The 17,163-nt window shown below is 60.0% G+C and overlaps 5 protein-coding genes across 7 annotated transcripts; 2 read left to right on the forward strand and 3 right to left on the reverse strand.

The window, feature by feature from the left end:
- Positions 1-141: 141 nt before the first annotated feature.
- Positions 142-3,625, forward strand: YPT35. 3 transcript variants are annotated; one of them, XM_062771018.1, is made up of 12 exons: positions 142-329; positions 486-524; positions 571-617; positions 723-814; positions 870-880; positions 929-951; positions 1,002-1,043; positions 1,107-1,188; positions 1,237-1,424; positions 1,466-1,528; positions 1,568-1,930; positions 2,247-2,505. In XM_062771018.1, exons 1-11 carry the CDS (start codon positions 287-289, stop codon positions 1,589-1,591), a joined length of 654 nt encoding a protein of 217 aa, XP_062627003.1. In that variant the 5' UTR covers positions 142-286; the 3' UTR covers positions 1,592-1,930; positions 2,247-2,505. The 3 variants fall into 3 exon arrangements, with proteins under 3 accessions (XP_062627003.1, XP_062627002.1, XP_062627005.1); XM_062771019.1 differs by having other exon boundaries at positions 1,466-1,930; XM_062771020.1 differs by lacking the exons at positions 142-329; positions 486-524; positions 571-617; ... (7 more) ...; positions 1,568-1,930; positions 2,247-2,505 and adding exons at positions 2,506-3,307; positions 3,346-3,391; positions 3,432-3,625.
- Positions 1,829-2,464, reverse strand: new16 (Cytochrome c oxidase subunit 6B-like protein new16; the record flags this gene model as incomplete). The annotated part of the gene is made up of 2 exons (XM_062771021.1): positions 1,829-1,927; positions 2,243-2,464. The coding sequence occupies 2 exons, from the start codon at positions 2,462-2,464 to the stop codon at positions 1,829-1,831; spliced, it is 321 nt and encodes a 106-aa protein (XP_062627004.1).
- Positions 3,608-7,321, reverse strand: prp4_1 (uncharacterized protein; the record flags this gene model as incomplete). The annotated part of the gene is made up of 5 exons (XM_062771022.1): positions 6,330-6,505; positions 6,549-6,730; positions 6,766-7,071; positions 7,113-7,184; positions 7,257-7,321. 5 exons carry the CDS (start codon positions 7,319-7,321, stop codon positions 6,408-6,410), a joined length of 723 nt encoding a protein of 240 aa, XP_062627006.1. The 3' UTR covers positions 6,330-6,407.
- A 160-nt stretch (positions 7,322-7,481) lies between these two features.
- On the forward strand, positions 7,482-9,659 carry cut23 (Anaphase-promoting complex subunit 8). The gene is made up of 6 exons (XM_062771023.1): positions 7,482-7,617; positions 7,658-8,306; positions 8,343-8,526; positions 8,566-8,745; positions 8,783-9,056; positions 9,103-9,659. Exons 1-6 carry the CDS (start codon positions 7,511-7,513, stop codon positions 9,620-9,622), a joined length of 1,914 nt encoding a protein of 637 aa, XP_062627007.1. The 5' UTR covers positions 7,482-7,510; the 3' UTR covers positions 9,623-9,659.
- A 115-nt stretch (positions 9,660-9,774) lies between these two features.
- LOC62_03G004505 (uncharacterized protein) lies at positions 9,775-17,063 on the reverse strand (the record flags this gene model as incomplete). Its single annotated transcript, XM_062771024.1, has 5 exons — positions 16,967-17,063; positions 16,365-16,726; positions 15,596-16,322; positions 11,567-15,556; positions 9,775-11,528 (listed from the first exon to the last, which is right to left on the reverse strand). The coding sequence occupies exons 1-5, from the start codon at positions 17,025-17,027 to the stop codon at positions 9,775-9,777; spliced, it is 6,894 nt and encodes a 2,297-aa protein (XP_062627008.1). The 5' UTR covers positions 17,028-17,063.
- Between the last annotated feature and the right edge of the window lie 100 nt (positions 17,064-17,163).

Below are 17,163 nucleotides of genomic sequence, written 5' to 3' on the forward strand. Positions count from 1 at the left end.
GAAGACGCCCATCGCACCGAAATTCCACTCTGGAGAAGGTCAATGTGGATGGATGGTTTCCCACGGTAGTTTTGGGTGGAGTGGGGCTACCCGATTAATGATGACAGATTGAATTGAAACTCTTAATCTCCTACTCGACTACTACTTTATTGTTGACGACTTCTAGTACTCTCGATAGATCGACAAAGGACATCACGCCACTGCGACTCTACCTTAACCCTCGACTTCTCTCTCCCTCTCTCCCTTCCCTCATACTTCTTACACACTCGACACCACCCTCTTCGCAATGTCCGACGCCCGCCTCCGACGAGTTCAAAAGGAAATCAGGGGTACGTACGTCAGCGCCGTCGCCTCGGACACCACCACGACCGTCGGGTACCGCCGTCCCGCAGAGGCCTTGGCGTGCCCGTGGAAGTGGTGGCCGCTGCCAGCGCCGAGACCGCGCTTGTACCTCCACCGTAATGCGACTCGTCTAACACCATCAGCATGCCAGCAGGACAAGGACTCGCAGATCACGATTGAGCGTGCGTTATCTAGCATCTCCGCGTTGTAGCTGACGGTCGCGTGCAGTCGTCGATAACAACCCGTTCCACCTCATCGGCGCATTCCCTGGTCCAGTAAGTTGAGCAGGTCTGAGCGAAGTCAATACGGGTTGCTCTCGCCCAGTTGAGCTCGGTCAGAGCGTAGGAACTCGTGGCACCCCAGCTGACACACCAACCCAGAGTGATACCCCGTACGAGGGCGGCTACTATGAGGTCGACATTGTCATCCCCGACTCGTACCCCTTTGAGCCTGTCAAGATGAAGTTTATCACGTGAGTAGGGTCGAGAACGATAGTGTAGCAAGCGAGCGTTGCTGACAGCTGATAGGAAGGTGTATCGTGAGTAGCTGACCACATCGCCGAGCACACACTGACCCCTGCCGTAAGACCCCAACATCTCGTCTGCAAGCGTGAGTTACAGCCACCAGTGCTGGCGAGTAACGCTGACACCACACCACAGGGCGCCATCTGCCTCGACATTCTGAAAGACAAGTGGTCGCCAGTGCGTTGACGGCTCGGGCAGGGCTCGGGCTCGCTCACCCGTTGCTTCTCGCTGACTCGTCAGGTGCTCACCCTCAAATCGACGCTCATCTCGCTCCAGTCGCTGCTATGCAGCCCAGAGCCCAATGACCCGCAGGATGCTGAGGGTGAGCGGGCTGCTCCGCGCCGATTGAAGCCCAACTAACTCGCTGCAGTGGCCAAGCACTTCCTGGCATCACGCGACAGCTTCAACGCGACGGCCAAGCACTGGGCCCAGTCGTACGCGCAGGCGCCGGCGACCAAGCGGCAGTCGGACAAGCCGGCAACAGATGCCGAGCTCGCTGGTCTCTCGGAGGCAAGTGTGGTCAAGTTTACCGACATGGGTTTTGAGCGCGCGACTGTGGTGAGTTGGCGGGAGTCATCGAGGCCCAACTAACTCGTCAGATTGCTACGCTCAAGCGCATGAACTACCGCGGCAACAACGTGTCCAACATCAATGAGAACACTGTGGGTACAGCTGGTAATGCGGCCACTGACAGACGCCAGGTCATTGAGGAGCTCCTCAAGTAGTCCTCGTCGGCATCACACTTGCCGCCACCTTGCAACTGACGCGACCCCCCGGACCCCACCCCGCATCGAGCCCAGGTGTACACATACTAGCATTCCTTGTGTCATAGAGACACGGGGCTCATGAAGATTATGACATGGCCGGCGGGCATGTATTGAGAGTGGTGCAGTGATACAGGGTGTGTTGGGTGCGGGCCAGGCTGCTGGCGTTCGGCTGCGGCGGCGGTGTATGAGGGTTGCCTATCGCCTGCTGGCGGCCTCCTGGCGCTGCTTCTCGGCGGCCTCGAGCGTCTTTTGCTGGCGGATTTCTAGCACGCGGCGTTTGTTGAAGTACTCGATCTGGTGTGGGTGTCAGCGAAGGCAGCCAGTGGGTGATGGGTGGGCAAGGAGTGGGCGGCGGAAAGGGAGCGAGTGGGTGTTCGGCGGGGCACAGAGCGACCGTTGCGGCTACCTGACGCTCGTTGACGACGGCAAAGGTAAGGAGAGCATCGGGCTCTTCTGTGCGAGAGTCATGGCCAACAAGCCGCAACGACGCGCCATCACTCACGCCGTGCGGCATTGTGCCGCCGCTTTTGCGTCGCCGCCACCACCTTCCTCGCTGTCCCCTCCTCCGCGTCACCCCGCCTCGCACGCGCGCTCCTCACGCCGACTCACCCAGCTCCGTCCACACGACCCCTCATACTCCTTCCTAAAAGCAGCACAGAACCCCTTCTTGTCCCCCAGCTCGCCGTCGCCGGGCTGCACGACGCCGTGCTGGTCCAAACAGGCAAAGTAGGCGTCGCGCGTGCTCCAGCACTTGGCGCGCTGCTCGCGCGACGGCGCGACGGGCTCGGCCGTTTCGCTCTTGGACGACGAGGAGCCCCAGCCGAAGACCATGGTGTGGTGTGGTGTGTGTTGTCGGGTTGTCGAGTGTCAAGATCACAAGAGCTGGCTGAATGTCAGTTGCCTCTGCCGGCGCGTTTCGCCGGCAATGTCCTTCGGCACAAGCCACCGTGGGAAAGTGCCCCACATGACGTCTTACAATGGACGGTGACGGCCCGACGCCCGCGAGGACACCCCGCCATCGCCGCCGCCCACTAATCGCGAATGGAATGGCACTGCATGCCCCCTCCTCCTCCTCAAGACAAGATGAGCGAGCCAACACAAGGCCTACAACGGCCCACACCGCCGACGCGCTCGAGCTCCACGCTCGAGATGCTCCCGCCCTCCCCGTCGCCCGAGCTGGCGGACCTGCCCTCCGACGAGGAGGAGGACGTCCAGCCGTCGGCGCCGTCCACATCGACCGGGCTGAGGAGGCTAGTGGAGATATGTGCGCCTGCGCGCCCGCACTCGCCCGGGCCAAAGTCCAAGATCTCGCTTGCGGAGAGCGTAGCGTCCTCCATCGGCCTGCCAGGCCCAAAACCCGCCGTGTGGAACCCGCAGGCGCAGGCGAGGCAGCAGCGCCCGCTCTGGCGGTGGGCGATGAAGCGCCCCCCACCCGAAGAGGGGATAACTATCAGCGTGAACGGCAGTGGCAGCTCCGCGGAGCCGTTCGCGCGCGAGGTCGCCATTGCCGGCTGGCAGGTCGTCGGCGGGAAAGACTTTGTCGCCACTGCCCGCGTCGGCGCGTACGTCGTGTACGAGATTGAGATCGACCTGCGGAACGGCTCCAAGGTGACCATTTTGAGGAGGTATACCGAGTTTGTCCGCCTCCACAAGGCGCTGTGCCGTGCTTTTCCTGTGAGTGGTGCTGGGGCGGAGGGAGCGCTGACGGGCAGCATTTGAAGCAGACCATACCGCCGTTGCCCGGCAAGAACCACATGTGTGAGTTGGGTTGTGGTTGGTGTCCGCTGACTCGCCCTAGCCAAGTTCCAGCCAGAGTTCCTTGAAGAACGAAGACCCCGCCTCCAGCGCTTCATCCGCACCGTCATGCTCCATCCAGAAATGGGTGTCGGCGGTAACGACTCGGTCGTGGGCCAGTGGGTCCTTGGCACCGAATCACAATAGAGCTGTCATCTTGCTTGTTGTACCCAGACTGCACTTGTACTAGCCCTGTATAATTACATCTTGCTATCATCTTGCCATTGCCTTGTACTTGTCTACGTGCCTCACGTGCTCACCTCGCTCGTCGTCGTTCGGCTCCAACCCACCTACACCTTGCCAGCGAAGAACGGGTGCAGAAGCGCCTCGCGCGGCGAAATACGCCTCACGGGGTCCAACTGCAGGCACTTGTCAAGCAGGTCAACAAACGCCTGCAGCTGCTTCAGCTCGTCCTCCTTCATCTTGGCCTGCACCGACGAGTGTGGCATGATTCTGGAGCGCAGGTCGCGGGTGGCCTTGCTGATCGTGAGGGTCTTGACAACGTCGGCACCCGTGATGCGGTCCTTCTCAATGCTGATAAAGTTGTTGTTCTCGTCAAAGTGCATGTTGCCCAACGACGACTTCTTGATCATGCGGTGCGGGATCTTGCCCTTGGTCTCCATCATGAGCAACAGCATGTGGTTGTTGCTCCGGCCAGGGAAGAGGATCTTGCCGGTGTAGAGTTCGAACAGGGTGCAGCCGATAGCCCACATGTCGATGGCAAAGTCGTATGGCAGGCCGAGGACTAAAAAGTGTAAGCATTGGTACGAGCGACACCCTGTCACACTTACTGATCTCGGGAGCTCGGTAGAATCGCGAGACGAGATAAGGCGTCACCTCGCCCTCGCTCACATCCGCCGCAGTGCCCAGGTCACACACCTTGAGAACTGACTTGTTCTCAGACACCAGCACGTTGTCGGGCTTGATATCCGCATGAACAATGTTGACCTTGCGCATGAGGGACAGCGCAAGAAGCATTTGGTGGGCATACGCACGCACAGCACGCATGTTGAGGCCGACGTCCTTGCCGAAGCGCTTGATCACGTCGCGCAGGTTCATGCTCATGCTCTCGGTGACAATCGCCAGGTGGCCCTTGTGCTCAAACGTCCGCTCCATCCGAACAATGTGCTTCTTGTCCTCGGGGTCGGCGTCGTTGAGAAGCTTGAGAATCTGAGCCTCCTTGCGGCCGGCGACGTACATGCTCTCCTGCGAGCGCATGAGCTTGATGGCGACTTCCTTGCCGACAACATCCTGTCTCCGCTCCTGACCGACAGCCTTGAGGACCTTGGCCTTGACAACAGCCGAGAACATGCCCTTGCCGAGGGTGTAGGTCAGCTCGTAGCGACCGTCGTCCATGAGCTCCCCGGGAGTGATACGGTAGTAGCCTTCGGTGTCATCCACATTGTCGACGACTTCGAGCACCGCCGCAGCATTCGACTTGGGCTTTTCGATGATCTCGATGACGCCGTCGCCGTTTGCCACCTTGCGGCGTCGCACCTTGACCTTGCGCATTTTCTTGACCGGCTCCTCGTCGCCGAACGCAGCAAACATGTCGACCTCGTCGTCTTCCTCCTCGACCTCAATCTCGACTTCTTCCCACTCTTCCTCAGCAGGGGGTGCTGGCTTCGGCGCAGGGTCCTTGCGTCTATCTTCTTCGCGAGACTGGTCGTAGTCAGATGCCGATACACCATCCTTGTGCTCCGCCCCGGCCTCGCCATGCTTTTCGAGGTCGAAGTCCTTGCCCAGTGGCGTTGACGGGAGTGATGGCTGCTGTCCGATTGGCGTTCCAGCCCCGGTGACGGAGCGTGTACCCAGCTGCCTAAGCAACGGCGTAGCGCCTGCTATCAGCCCAGGCCCAACACGCCTTAGCTTACCTGTTTCAGTGTTGACGCCTGTGGCAATACCGGCGGTGGTTACACTGTCGACACCACCATCGGGGTTGGGTGAGGCAACCGAGGCAGGAAGAGGGGGCTTGCTCCCCTCGCCAACGCGGAACTTGGCCATGATCGCCTCGCGCCGCTTCCTCTTGGCCTCGAGTTTTGCCTCCTCGTCCTCTTCCTCCTCAACGACATCTGGCTCGTCCACAGGAGGAGGAGCTGTAGGTGCAGGCTGAGCTGCTGATTCAAAGACGCTGGGGAGAGAGGGACGAGTCGCCTTTGACGGCTCACCGCGGGATTGTGCCGGCGGCACGCTGATGGATGGGAAACCACTCTTGCGTGGCGACGAGGCATGTTCGCGTTCGCGCTCACGCTGAGGGCGAGACGGGCTTGGTCGTCGGCGTTGAGGTGATGCTGATCGAGGTGGCGACTCGATCCTGTGACGAGTCAGCTGTGATCCGGTCTCCAAGCATCTAACTCACTCTCCCTCCTCTTTGCCACCTCGGCGCGAGTCTTGATCGTCTCGAGGTCGCCCTCCATGACGCTGGGGAGAGCCAACCCTCTCACGATCACGCTCACGGTCACGATGCTCCCTACTGTCTCGATGGCTCCCGCGGTCGTCGTATCCGCGCCGCCTGTCGTCGCGGTAGTCGCGATCGTTGTGGGACCGATCACGACTGTAATAGTCGCGAGAGTCGCGCGAGTCACGGTCGCGGTCGCGACGGGGCGAAGACCGGTCGTAGTCCCGACTACCACCGCGGTCAGACCTGCCGTTACCGTTCCTCTCGTTCAGGTGTTCATCGCGCCAATCGCGCGGCCTATCGCGCCGGTCGTCCGCCGCTGATCCGTCATCGTGAGGCCGTTTGGTCCCTGCGGTCGGCTGTGGAGGCATGTGTGAGAAACGTCTGACTCTCGGTAAGGGAGTTTTACGTGTGGTTATGCCCGCTCTGACACAAAAGTTGGCGTGCTTTGGGGATGTTTGGGAGGTGTAGGAGAAGATGTTGAATCTCGAGCAGGGACGTTGACGCTGTCCAATGTGCAGTCACATAAGAGGGTTGACGGAAGTAAATACAACTCGAAACATGTACTACAAATCTACTTCTTCACACGCCGATGAAGGAGAAGAACTGATTGCGACGCTGGACGGGCGTAGCCTCCAGCACCTGGGCATAGGCGTCGAGCAGCCTAATGATCGAGTCATCTGGGAATTTGTTAGAAGGCAACGCAAATTACGTCGCACTCACCGTCCAGACCCCAGGCCGCCGACAGCGTCGTCGGGAACCCACGCGGGGCGTGAAGAAGCGCAGGTAGCGGTGCGTCAACCACAAAGGTCTCGGGGAGCTGCGGGCGGCGCTCGAGGGGCACGAGAGGGTGCTCTCCCGCCTTGCTGCGGCCGTTGGCAACGCGGGCGATCGCCCAGCGAGTCCTGGAAGATCAGCGCTGCAGCGCAGCAAAACTTACGCCACCGCGTGGTCGAGACGACCGTTGGCAACGGCCTTCTCGAGCGTGTTGGCCACGGTCATGAGCGTCTTAACGGAGTTCTTAGCCTCGTTGGAGGCGGTGGTGGCCGCGTTGGCGGCGGCGGTGGCCGCGTTGGCGGCGGCGGTGGCCGCGTTGGCAGCGGCCGTCGCGGCGGCGCTAGCAGCGTTGCTTGCGGCGACCTGCTCGCCGAGCTCCTGTTTGAGAGAGGCGAGCCACGTAGGCGCCTCCTCCGGGACTTCACTCAGAGATTTATTGCGAGAGAATGATGTGAGGGCAGCGGCAAATCTGACCGGTCAGCACTCTCAGGTAGCAGCGCGTCAACATACTCAGCCTGCGCTGTGGCCAGCTTCTGCCCATGAAGTGCAATGTGGTTGAAGTCCTCCTCAAGGGAGGGCATCCTGTGGAGGCATGTGTGAGAAACGTCTGGCTCTCGGCAAGTGAGTCTTACGTGTCGTGACTACCGCTCTCACACAGAGTCGGCGCGCTTTGAAGGGGTGTTTGGAAGAGGTGGTGGTCGAAGTTGAATCACAACCATTCCAGGTTGTCGTTCAGTTGACCGTGACTGGCAAATGACGACGGGATCAAATCCACGTGGTTTTGAGAGCCATCACTGACGTTTTGGCGCCCCTGGCCGTGCGGGTGGACGCGACCAAAGACAACAACAAATCAACCCATCACCTCGTCGGTTTGCTCTACTCTTCTCTACCACAACTGCACTCGCACAATGTCGCCGCCACCGCTGTCAGCAGCGACAAAGATCCAAATGGCTCACGATATTCGCGTGACCATTCGCGAACTGAAGGACCGCGGCCTGCTCGTTGCTGCCAAGTGGTGGGTTGAAGTTCCGGACACTGTACCCGCTGACAACCAGGGCCTCTGAGCTCCTCACCTCGCTGCCGAAGGAGTATCGCACCTCACCATACCTCCCCTTCTCCCCACCAGTTCAGCAAATTGGCCTCTCTTCCCCTCCTCACGCTGGACCCCGCCCATCGCTGGGAGAGTTCCTCCCCTCTCCTGGACCAGGAATGTTCAGCGGGAGCAGTGGGTACAGCGTCAACGCCGAACCTGGACCATCGCGCTCAACAACGAGACATGGCGTCGAGTTAGAGGAGGAGGACGACGTGCTCGAGGAGGACGAGTTCCAGCTCGCCAAGTCTTACTTTGACATCCGCGAGCTCGACCGCGTCGTCCACACGCTGCGAAATGCCAAGGGCTCGCGCTCACGCTTCCTCAAGTGCTATGCGGCGTACCTATCGGCTGATCGCAAGGCGCAAGAGTCACTTCCCCATTTCCTTGACAACAAGCAGGAGCGTCTTGCCCTCTTCCCCGCGTTAAACTCCATTCTCGACGAGATCGATGGCGACACGGACCCATATCTCACCTACCTGCGTGGCCTTCTCCACATGCGCTTGGAGCAGCGCCAGGCGGCGACAGAATGCTTTGTCAAGAGTATTCGCGAGAGGCCATACAACTGGAGCTGCTGGAGCCAACTCGCTCAGCTGGTCGACTCGGCCGATAGGGTGGGTGCCAGGCAGTCCGAAAAGCTAACCCTCCAGTTCATCGAACTCAAGGAGAGCCTGCCCTCGACCCCCATGCTCACGTTCTTCGCCATTGTCGTCATGCTCGACCTGCACACTGCCACAGACCTTGTGCAGAGCATGATTGCAGAGCTCCAGGCGATCTTCCCAACCAGCGTACACCTGCGAGCGCAGCGCGCAATGGTCTACTACCATCAGCGCGGTAGGTTGCTTCCGGTCTGGCGTTTTCTAACCTGCCCAGACTTCACAGCCGCCGAGAAGGAGTTTGACATGGTACAACAGGCAGATCCGTACCGCATGGAGGAGGTCGACATCTACTCCAACATGCTCTACGTTATGGACAAGCGTGCCAAGCTGGGGAAGCTAGCACACGAGTACGCCGAGATCGACCGCAACAGGCCAGAAGTGTGCTGTTTGATCGGTGAGTGGCCCTCGAGCTCCAGCCACTAACATCGCAGGCAACTACTACTCGTCTCGAGCAGACCATACCAAAGCCATCACCTATTTCAAGCGCGCTCTCGTGTTCAACCGCGACTACCTCCCCGCTTGGACCTTGATGGGCCACGAGTTTGTCGAGCTCAAGAACTCGCACGCGGCTATCGAAGCGTACCGCAAGGCGATCGACGTCAACGCGAAGGACTACCGTGCTTGGTATGGTCTTGGCCAGGCGTACGAGCTCCTCGACATGCCCATGTACGCCATCGAGTACTACAACCAGGCGACGTCACTGCGGTAAGTTGTCGGACGGTGAATCTCAATTTGCATGCTGACCACTCAGGCCGTACGATTGCCGCATGTGGTCGGCCCTGGCCACAGTGTACGAAGGCCTTGGTCGTCTATCAGACGCCATCGCCGCTCACACGCGTGCACTTCTCGGTGCGGACAAGACGCAGACGCCACAGATCCTCGCCAAGCTGGCATCACTACACGCAACACTCGACGCAGCCCGTGGCGTTCAGCACTCGCGCGAAGCGGCAGAGTACCACCGCAAGTTGCTCGCCCTAGGCGAGAGTGAGCGGACCGAGTTTGCAGAGCTCGCATCAAGCTACATGGCTGTCGCGGAGTACGAGATGCGTGGTGGGCTGGTTGAGCGCTCTGCACGTAAGGGACGTCGGAGTAGCGTTGTCGCCTCGAGACGCAGGAGCGCGCCACCCCAGCCTGAAGAGCGCGGCGACTGGGCTCTCGCCGCACAGTACCTCGAGAAGGTTGCGCAGAGCAATGCCCCGCAGAGGGACCAGGCCAGTGAGCTCCTGCGCGAGCTGCGTGTGAAGGAGGCGAGACTTGGGCTGGGGGCATAGGTTTGGGGTGTGCATGCATCTTCATGGTCATTCAGCAGCGGGGCGACGGACACAGTTGTTGACGGCATTAAATACATTGGTTGCCGTACGTGACGGTTACATACAAGGGACAAACTATGCGTTTTATTTACAAGCACTTGGCATGAGTCTACCTATGCGAAGAGGAGAGAGGTGGTGTGCCAAACGATGCCGCGTGCGTCGTCATTGTCGGTGGCCTGGATAGGAGGAACATCGCGGGCCGATGGGATGGCCCACTTCCTGGTGGCCATACCGACCTCGATCAAGTACTGCAGGACGTCGGTCGTCTCCTGGCGGTCGATGACCGGGGCGAGGCGGTCACGCAGCTGGCGCTCCGTCACACCGGGGCGGAGGACGAGCTGGCCAGTGGCCGCCTTGATCGCGCGGTGCCACTCGGACTCGATGATGCCGCCCCAAATGGTGACCCAGCGACGCGGTGCGCACTGGACCTTGTCTGCTTTGGCGTTACCGTCGGCCTGGGGCGTGACGTCCACAGTCCAGTCGCCCCAGAACTTGGACGAGACGACACGGGCGTTGTCGTAGCCGGCCCAAAAGACTCGCTGCTCAGACTCGAGCGCGAGGGCAGACAGCACCGAATCGATGATGTCGTAAGTCAAGCTAGTGCGCACCTGCAGCATGACGCGGTCGAGACCATTGGGGCCGGCTTGGAAGATCTTGTCGTAAACAAGCTTGATTTGCTTATCGGTGGGGAAGGCGTGGGCATCGGCTCCCCAGAGGACAAGTGGTGGGATTTTGAATGGCGATGGAGCACCAATTGTAGGCTTCGGCGGAGCAACGGTGCGCTTGACCTTGAGGCTGACTTCAAACGAGTCGTCGTTTAAGGCTCGGGTGTTGTAGGTCATGCGCCCCTGGCGGAGTAAGGGGAAGTTGGCACCGTTGAACTCGAACTCGGCTTCGAACTGCGAGGCCATGCTCATGAGGACGGCGATCTCGCCTCCCTCACCGACAATAGGCCACACCACGTCGTCGCCGTCAGGTCCGTGCACAATATCGTCGGCCTTGGCCACCTGCTGGTCCATCGTAGGAGGCAGGCTGCCTTCACAAGTGAAGAGCCACGCATTATTGAACGCGTACATGCGACCCGTGTGCTTCAGATGGGGGTGCTTGAGCAAGATGCCCTCGTTGACCAGAGCCGCGATCTGAGGTTCGTATTCCTTCTTTGGGATGACGTTTAGGAGCTGGGCCGCGGCATTCACGCTGTACTGCTCGTTGGGAGTGGCAACGATCATCTTCAAAAGCGCGCGAATCAAACCAGGACGACGAGACATGCTCATCATGACAACCTCCTGGCCGACTGGGTCCTCTTCCGTAACCGAACCCAGCGAGATGTTGTGCAGCTTGGTGTCCTCGGCGAGCAGGGGGTTGTCGATGATTTGCTCGTAGCCCGTCTGAACGGACTTGAGGAAATCCCAAGTGTACTTGGAGATCATCTCGGCAGGGCTGGCGGCCAGCTCGGGGGCACGATGAACTGGGTCGTTGATCGGGGTGATAGCAATCGGCAACTTGAGGTGGTTCTTGTTGATCTTTTGACGGAGGAAGTTGACGTGGGCCATGAGGTCAAAGTCGACATGGCTGGCGGGGTTGTGGTCGGGCAGCTCGGCCGAGCCACGGTGCTCGATCAGGAGCGAGTAGAACGATTCCTCTAGGCGCATGAAGTACGCCTCCTTGCCGGGCATCTCGAGCAGCTTCTTGATCTTGGTGCGCACAACCTGGTGCTGGAGCTGAGGGAAGATTTGGCTCATTGCAGGACGGCCACGGTTTGTCGTACCGCGGCAGCGAGCACGGATGACGGCCTCAGCATCGATGATGAGCTCCTCCTCTTCTCTCGTCCAGTTGTGGCGGTAACGACGAAGCTTGGCATCGGGATCTAGAGGCGTCAGTTAACACGGTCCCACGGCGACTTACGCTTTGGCTGAACTCTTGCGGTTCTCTTGACATGACGAATGGTAGGGGCGGGGCGGCCAGACACGTTGATGCGACGCGGCGGTGCGACTCCGTTCTTGAAGCGCTCGAATGACTGGACAATGGCGTCCAGCTCGGCGACAGTGGGTAGCTCCCCGATCCTCGTCATGGGTCGGTTGTGGATCATGTAGTCCTTGAGATCCTGCGTGACCTCCAGTCCCGCCCTTTCGGCCGCAGCCTTGACACGCTCGTCGTAGGCCACACGGGCGGCGGCAATGCGAAGAGCAACCTGGTCGCGAATGGCTAAGGCTTTCTTGATCTCTGCCTCCCGCTCCTTATTGGCCTTCTCCTTCCTCTCTGCGGCACGCTGCCTGTGTAACTCGTTGGGCGATCTCTTGAACACCAGCGAGGGTCCCTCACCGAGGATCGACTTGGTCCGGCGATCGAGATAATCGTCGACATACTGGGGGAGGAGGGCGTTCTCCCAGGCAAGTTGCTTGAGTTGCTCTGGAGTGATAAGACGCTCGCCAGTCTCGGCGTTGACCGCCGCATTGAGGGCCTCCTTTTGCTGAGGGACAATTCGGATTTCGTGGCGCCACTTGCTGCGAGCGCGAAGCGTCCTGAGGTAGTCGGCCCCACTCGTCTCTAAAACTGCAGTAATGGTTGGTGCCAAGGGGAAGGGAGGCATATCTAAGCGCGGGAGGTGAGGTAAGACGCCTCCACCCAACGAGCAGTTCTTGAGAACGCGCCAGAGCTCCGGGACATGGGCTGGTGTCCGAGCATCCATGACGCCGAACAGAGTCACCGGCATCTCCGAGACACTGTAGATTGGCACGACGTCGTGAACGAGGAAGTACGTGGCAGTCGAGAAGTCGGTTGCCTGAACGAAAGCAGATGCTTGGCCAAGAGGGGCGTCTGGGCAACGAACCGTTGCCGTCGCTTCGTCTTCGATGGCCACCATGGGCAGCAAGAGCTGCAAGTAGCAGAGCAGCGAGAGGAGAGTTCGAATCATGTTCTTTCCACCTTGGTTGACTCGGTGAATGAGCGAGTTCCTGGTCCTCATATGGCGAGGGATGTCGTGGAATCGAAGGTCGCCATTTCCTGGAACCTGCAGCCAGTTGTACAGGTCTTCATCCCACTTGTGAAGGGGCACGCAGGCAAAGAAGTCGCGGATGCGTAGCTCGTCGTAGATGAACGGGAGGGCAAAGACACGAGGAGAGCCGGAAATAAGGTGTGGAGAGCCAGGTTGATTGACAATGGCGTCCATAATAGCACCGTGGAAGTACTCGGCACGCAAGCAGCGACCAAGCTTGTAGCCGTACATGCACGCTGCCATCGGCGGTTCGTGCAGGAAGATTTCGCGGTTGGTAAGGCCCTCACTGATTTGTGGTGGTGCCGAAGGCTGTCTGCTGCGGTAACTCGTTGGGTTGACTGGGTTGCGGGAGGTGGTCCGCTTGACGGACGAGAACTGAGCATTGGGGACGGACACAGCGGACGGCTTGATCAAGCCAGCAGTAGCTTGGTTGGCCAAGGCTCGAACGTACGTATCGATCTCGGCCTTGGTTTTGCCCTTGACAAACACGATGGCTGTCCGCACCCATCGCCCAGTTGTCGTAGGCGTAGTGGCGTCTGTCTGACCGATTCGGTCTTCCGCGATGAGTTGATCCAGAACACGTCGGTGCACCTTGCGATCCATTCCCGCAACCACAAGAGGCGCGTTGGGATGGTCTGTGCCAACCCATTTCTCGGTCCATTTCCTGTGGTCCAAGAAGAGCTTGGCGTCGGATGCGACGCCACCTCCGTCAACCAGGCATTGGTACACCTCGTTGCGTTTCTTCAACTCGGCAATGTTCACGCGACCGGCATGGGGCTTTGGCTTCACCACCACTGGCTTGGGGAGGTCCACCTCATCGACGGACTTCAACGGCTCGTCTTCGTTGGCGAGCTGCTTGACCTTTGTTCGGGCGCTGGTCCGGGTGGCTCGGCGGACACCTCCGCGGCCAACAGCAGTCTGGGATGGCGTGGTAGGGGATGTGTGCAATCCCAAAGAATTGGTAGGACCGGAACCTTGCGCCGGTGGCTGGACAGATGTCGGCTGAGGGTCGACATCCATCGGCACGGAGGAGCTGGTCGTGGTGACAGGTGTGGCAGGCTGGGGTGCAGGGGCCTGGACAGCTGCCACTGATGTTTCAGCGTGCGGGGATTCAGCAACTGTCGGTCCGTTAAGTGGCGGGTGGGCGGCAGGAGGAGTAGCAATAGGAGGCGGTGGCTCTGTTAGTTGCGTAACGGCACTGCCTGTCGCGGGTGCCGAGGGCGATTGCGCCACCTGAGGCTGGGATGGGACAGGGGGCGCGGTGGTGATGGGCGCCTCTGCAGCTCCTCGTCGCTGCCGCTTCGCAGGTGGTGTGGCCGAATCTGTTGGGATACCGGTGCCCGGCACTTGGGCCACCTCCTCAGGGAGTAGAGAGTAACGGGCCGTCCTTCCACGCTTTTTTGTCGCCGGAGTCGGGGTTGCCACTGGGGGCTGAGGCACCAACGAAGGCGTAGATGGACCAGCAGCCGTTTCGGCCATTTCTGAAGGTCCGACACCTGGAGCACTAGGGGCTGGCGGAGCGGTGCCAGATGCTGTCTGAAGTACTTGAGGAATGGACGGGGCTGGCATAACCGGCGGCCCCATCTGCGGGGTAGCCGGGGCTGAAGCCAAGGGCGAGCCAACTGCAGGGGCGACACCGCGTCGCGCTGGCGGAGCTCGTGCGATAGGAACACGAGATGGTGTGGGGGCTGGTGAATTGGTCCCAGGGAGAATAGGCCCAGGCGACGCGAGGTAGGCTGACAAGCTGCCTTCGCCAAGTGCAACCGGACGAGATGACACTCCTGGTGGTGGCCCACGTGGGGTCACAGGCGCTGGTGAAGCCGCGACGGGTGGGAATTTGCGGCGCGGAGCGATAGCGACTCGTTTCCCCGTTAATGCGGCCAACTCGGCTTCTAGTTGGCGCGTCTTCTCAAGCTTTTGCTGCTCCAATCGCTCTGCCGCTTCCTCTTCAGTGGTCTTTGGCCGTTTCTGAGGCGAGTTGATGTCGTCGTCCGTCTGTGGCACCTCCTCCCTCTTCTTGCGCTTGCCCTTGACCGGGGCCTTGACGGGAGCCTTGACGGCGCCTTTTGGCATAGGCTTGTCCTTGCCTGGGAAGGGGTCGAAATAAGATGGGTCCCAGCCTATCGCCAAAATCTCCTCGTCGGTGATGGGCGGGGGAATGCCAACACCAGAGTAGCCGGCAGGAGCGGCGATGAGCTTTCCAAGATGCTTGTAGTAGATGAGCACCTCCGGAATTTCCTTTGTCGCAAAGAGCTGGCCAATGACTTGTCGGTTCCTCGCGCCATCGGGGTTGACGACATAGGTGTACTTCCTTGGACGGCCGCGCTCCTGGGCATCGTTACTATACTTGTTTGGCTTGATCTCCTGCTCTTCGGCGGGTATCCCCTGTCGCCTCTTGCGCACGACGGCTCGCTTGTGGACATCAGCCTTGGACTTGCCCTGCTTGGTTCCCGCAGGGTTGCCGACCGGAGCAGTTATCGCAGACAGCTGGATCATCATGTTGAAGTGCTCTTCAATTGACTCGGCGACGGGACGGAAGATGTGGGCCCAATGACCACCTGCTTCGGTCTGCAGGTGAGGCTCGAGGGGAGCTCCGTTCACCTCCATGTACCTCTGGTAGGCGTCGGTGGTGAACACTCTGAGACGACGCTGCCTGTGGAAGTTTTCCATGGCACACCTAATACTCTTGTGGCGAAGGTGTGGCGGAAGGTAGGCAAGGTCATGGCGATTGAGGACGTGTTCGACTGTCCGCTTGAACAAGTGGTTGAGGCGACGAGTGATCTCAGAGTAGATGCACCCTGAATTGCCAGATTCGTACACGCAGGCGAGCACTTGAGACTCGGTGCTCTGTGTCAAGAGCGCATTGCTGTTGGACTGCACAGTTCCGTTGAAGTCGTCGACTGCAATGTTAGCTCAAGCGACAATGAAACACAACCCACCTGAGAATGGGACTTCTGCGGGGACGACTTCGGGGCTCGACTGGGTTGGCTCGAGTTTGACCTTGGCCCGAATGTTGGGGTTGTACTTTGTGAGTCGAAGACAGCCCCGTGGGTTGGCACCAGTGTCGACGAACTCGATGATGCCGGCGTTGACCAGGGCATGAAGATGGCGCTGGATCGTCCGTCGATGGCGCACCTCCCAAGTGTTGGGAAGCCAGCCGATGAGTCCAAGAAGATGGTGGTTACCCAAGAGGTGGTTTTTGAGAGAAGGGTGGTCAAGCACACGAATGAGTCGCTCCTTGGGGATGTGGCCGGCATTGAGTTCAAGCTCGGAGAACGGCTGGAATCCGAAGCCGAGGTCCTTTGGCTGGAAGAGGGTTCGAGCCTCGCTGCCCTCTGCCGTCTCGAGTACTTCGTCGTCCTCTTCGTCCCCAGCAGGCGTCTCGGGGACTGGAGGAGCCGTGTTGGTGTCACGGGCAATGTTGGCGAGGTAGTGAACGTTCTGTTCGACGAAACGGCGATAAACGAGAACACTGGTAGACGAGCCGTGGACAGTGGCGGGGATCTTTGCACAAAGGCCGAGTTGGACAAGAACCTTGAGATAGTGGTAGACACTGTTCTGCGAACTGCCAGTCATCGGGCCAAGCTCCAAGGCTGTGACACCATGCTCGCGAGAACGGGTAGCAAGTTGAAGGAAGAGGAAGATCATTGGGCTAATCTTGGGGATCTGTCACTGTCAGCGCCACCGTGTCACCTATGTAAGACATACCTTGCTGCGCGACCCAGTCAGGCGGTAGTAAATTTCGTCCTCGGTGCAGCGAATGCGCACGCGCTGGGGGTATCGAAGCTGGAGGCCGATGAGGTCGGTCCTGGCGACTGGCGGATCTCCGCCGTCGTCCTCTCCGAGAACTTTGAAGAGCTCGCGCCCGTCGTCGGCGGGATCTGGGGGTGGGGAAGGCGGACGCTCCTCGGTCGGCGCGCCCACATCGCCGACGGGCAACGCATCCGCCGCAATCACGACCTGGAGGTTGGGGTGGCGCGCGAGCAGCGTCCACACGTAGGCAAAGTAGTCGACATCGACGTTGGTGTCGAGGGAATGGAGGTGCGAGCGCAGCGTCGCGGGGTCGGCGCCTGGGGCGTAGTCAGCGCCCATTCCATCCACGCCGCCCATATCGTCCACCGCGCTGCATCCACCGTCGCCGCGCATTCTGGCAACCCGCTGGACCACCTCCACCCCGAAGTCTGCGAGGAGGAAGAAGGTGGGGGTTCGAATCCCGACCCCACCGTTCCCGCGCGCGACTTTTGCCAAGGGCCGGGTGGGATGTTGGGCGAGGCTGGGTGGCTGCTATTTGGTGCCAAGGGGCTCCTTACCTAGGACGCCGTCGTACGCGACGTACTCGAGGCAGGCCTCGAGTAGCTCGTGTATCCTCATCGCTGCTGGTGTTGCAGCATGCAACGAGTGGTGGTGGGTGGGGTTGTTTGAGTGGGATTATCGATGTGAGTTTTCTGAGACGACGACAGTCAATGACGGATTGGGAGGGGTTTGAGAGGGCGCAGGTTTTTACGTA

The sequence above is a fragment of the Vanrija pseudolonga genome, chromosome 3 (genome assembly GCF_020906515.1).
Source record: "Vanrija pseudolonga chromosome 3, complete sequence".
Lineage (NCBI taxonomy): Eukaryota > Fungi > Basidiomycota > Tremellomycetes > Trichosporonales > Trichosporonaceae > Vanrija > Vanrija pseudolonga.

Coding starts and splice junctions, on each gene's coding strand:
- cut23 (XM_062771023.1), top strand. CDS start 7,511: ATGTCGCCGCCACCGCTGTCAGCAGCGACAAAGATCCAAATGGCTCAC. Junction 7,618..7,657: donor CTGCTCGTTGCTGCCAAGTG/GTGGGTTGAAGT, acceptor GCTGACAACCAG/GGCCTCTGAGCTCCTCACCT. Junction 8,527..8,565: donor GGTCTACTACCATCAGCGCG/GTAGGTTGCTTC, acceptor TAACCTGCCCAG/ACTTCACAGCCGCCGAGAAG.
- YPT35 (XM_062771020.1), top strand. CDS start 2,675: ATGGAATGGCACTGCATGCCCCCTCCTCCTCCTCAAGACAAGATGAGC. Junction 3,308..3,345: donor CGCTGTGCCGTGCTTTTCCT/GTGAGTGGTGCT, acceptor GCTGACGGGCAG/CATTTGAAGCAGACCATACC. Junction 3,392..3,431: donor GCCCGGCAAGAACCACATGT/GTGAGTTGGGTT, acceptor GACTCGCCCTAG/CCAAGTTCCAGCCAGAGTTC.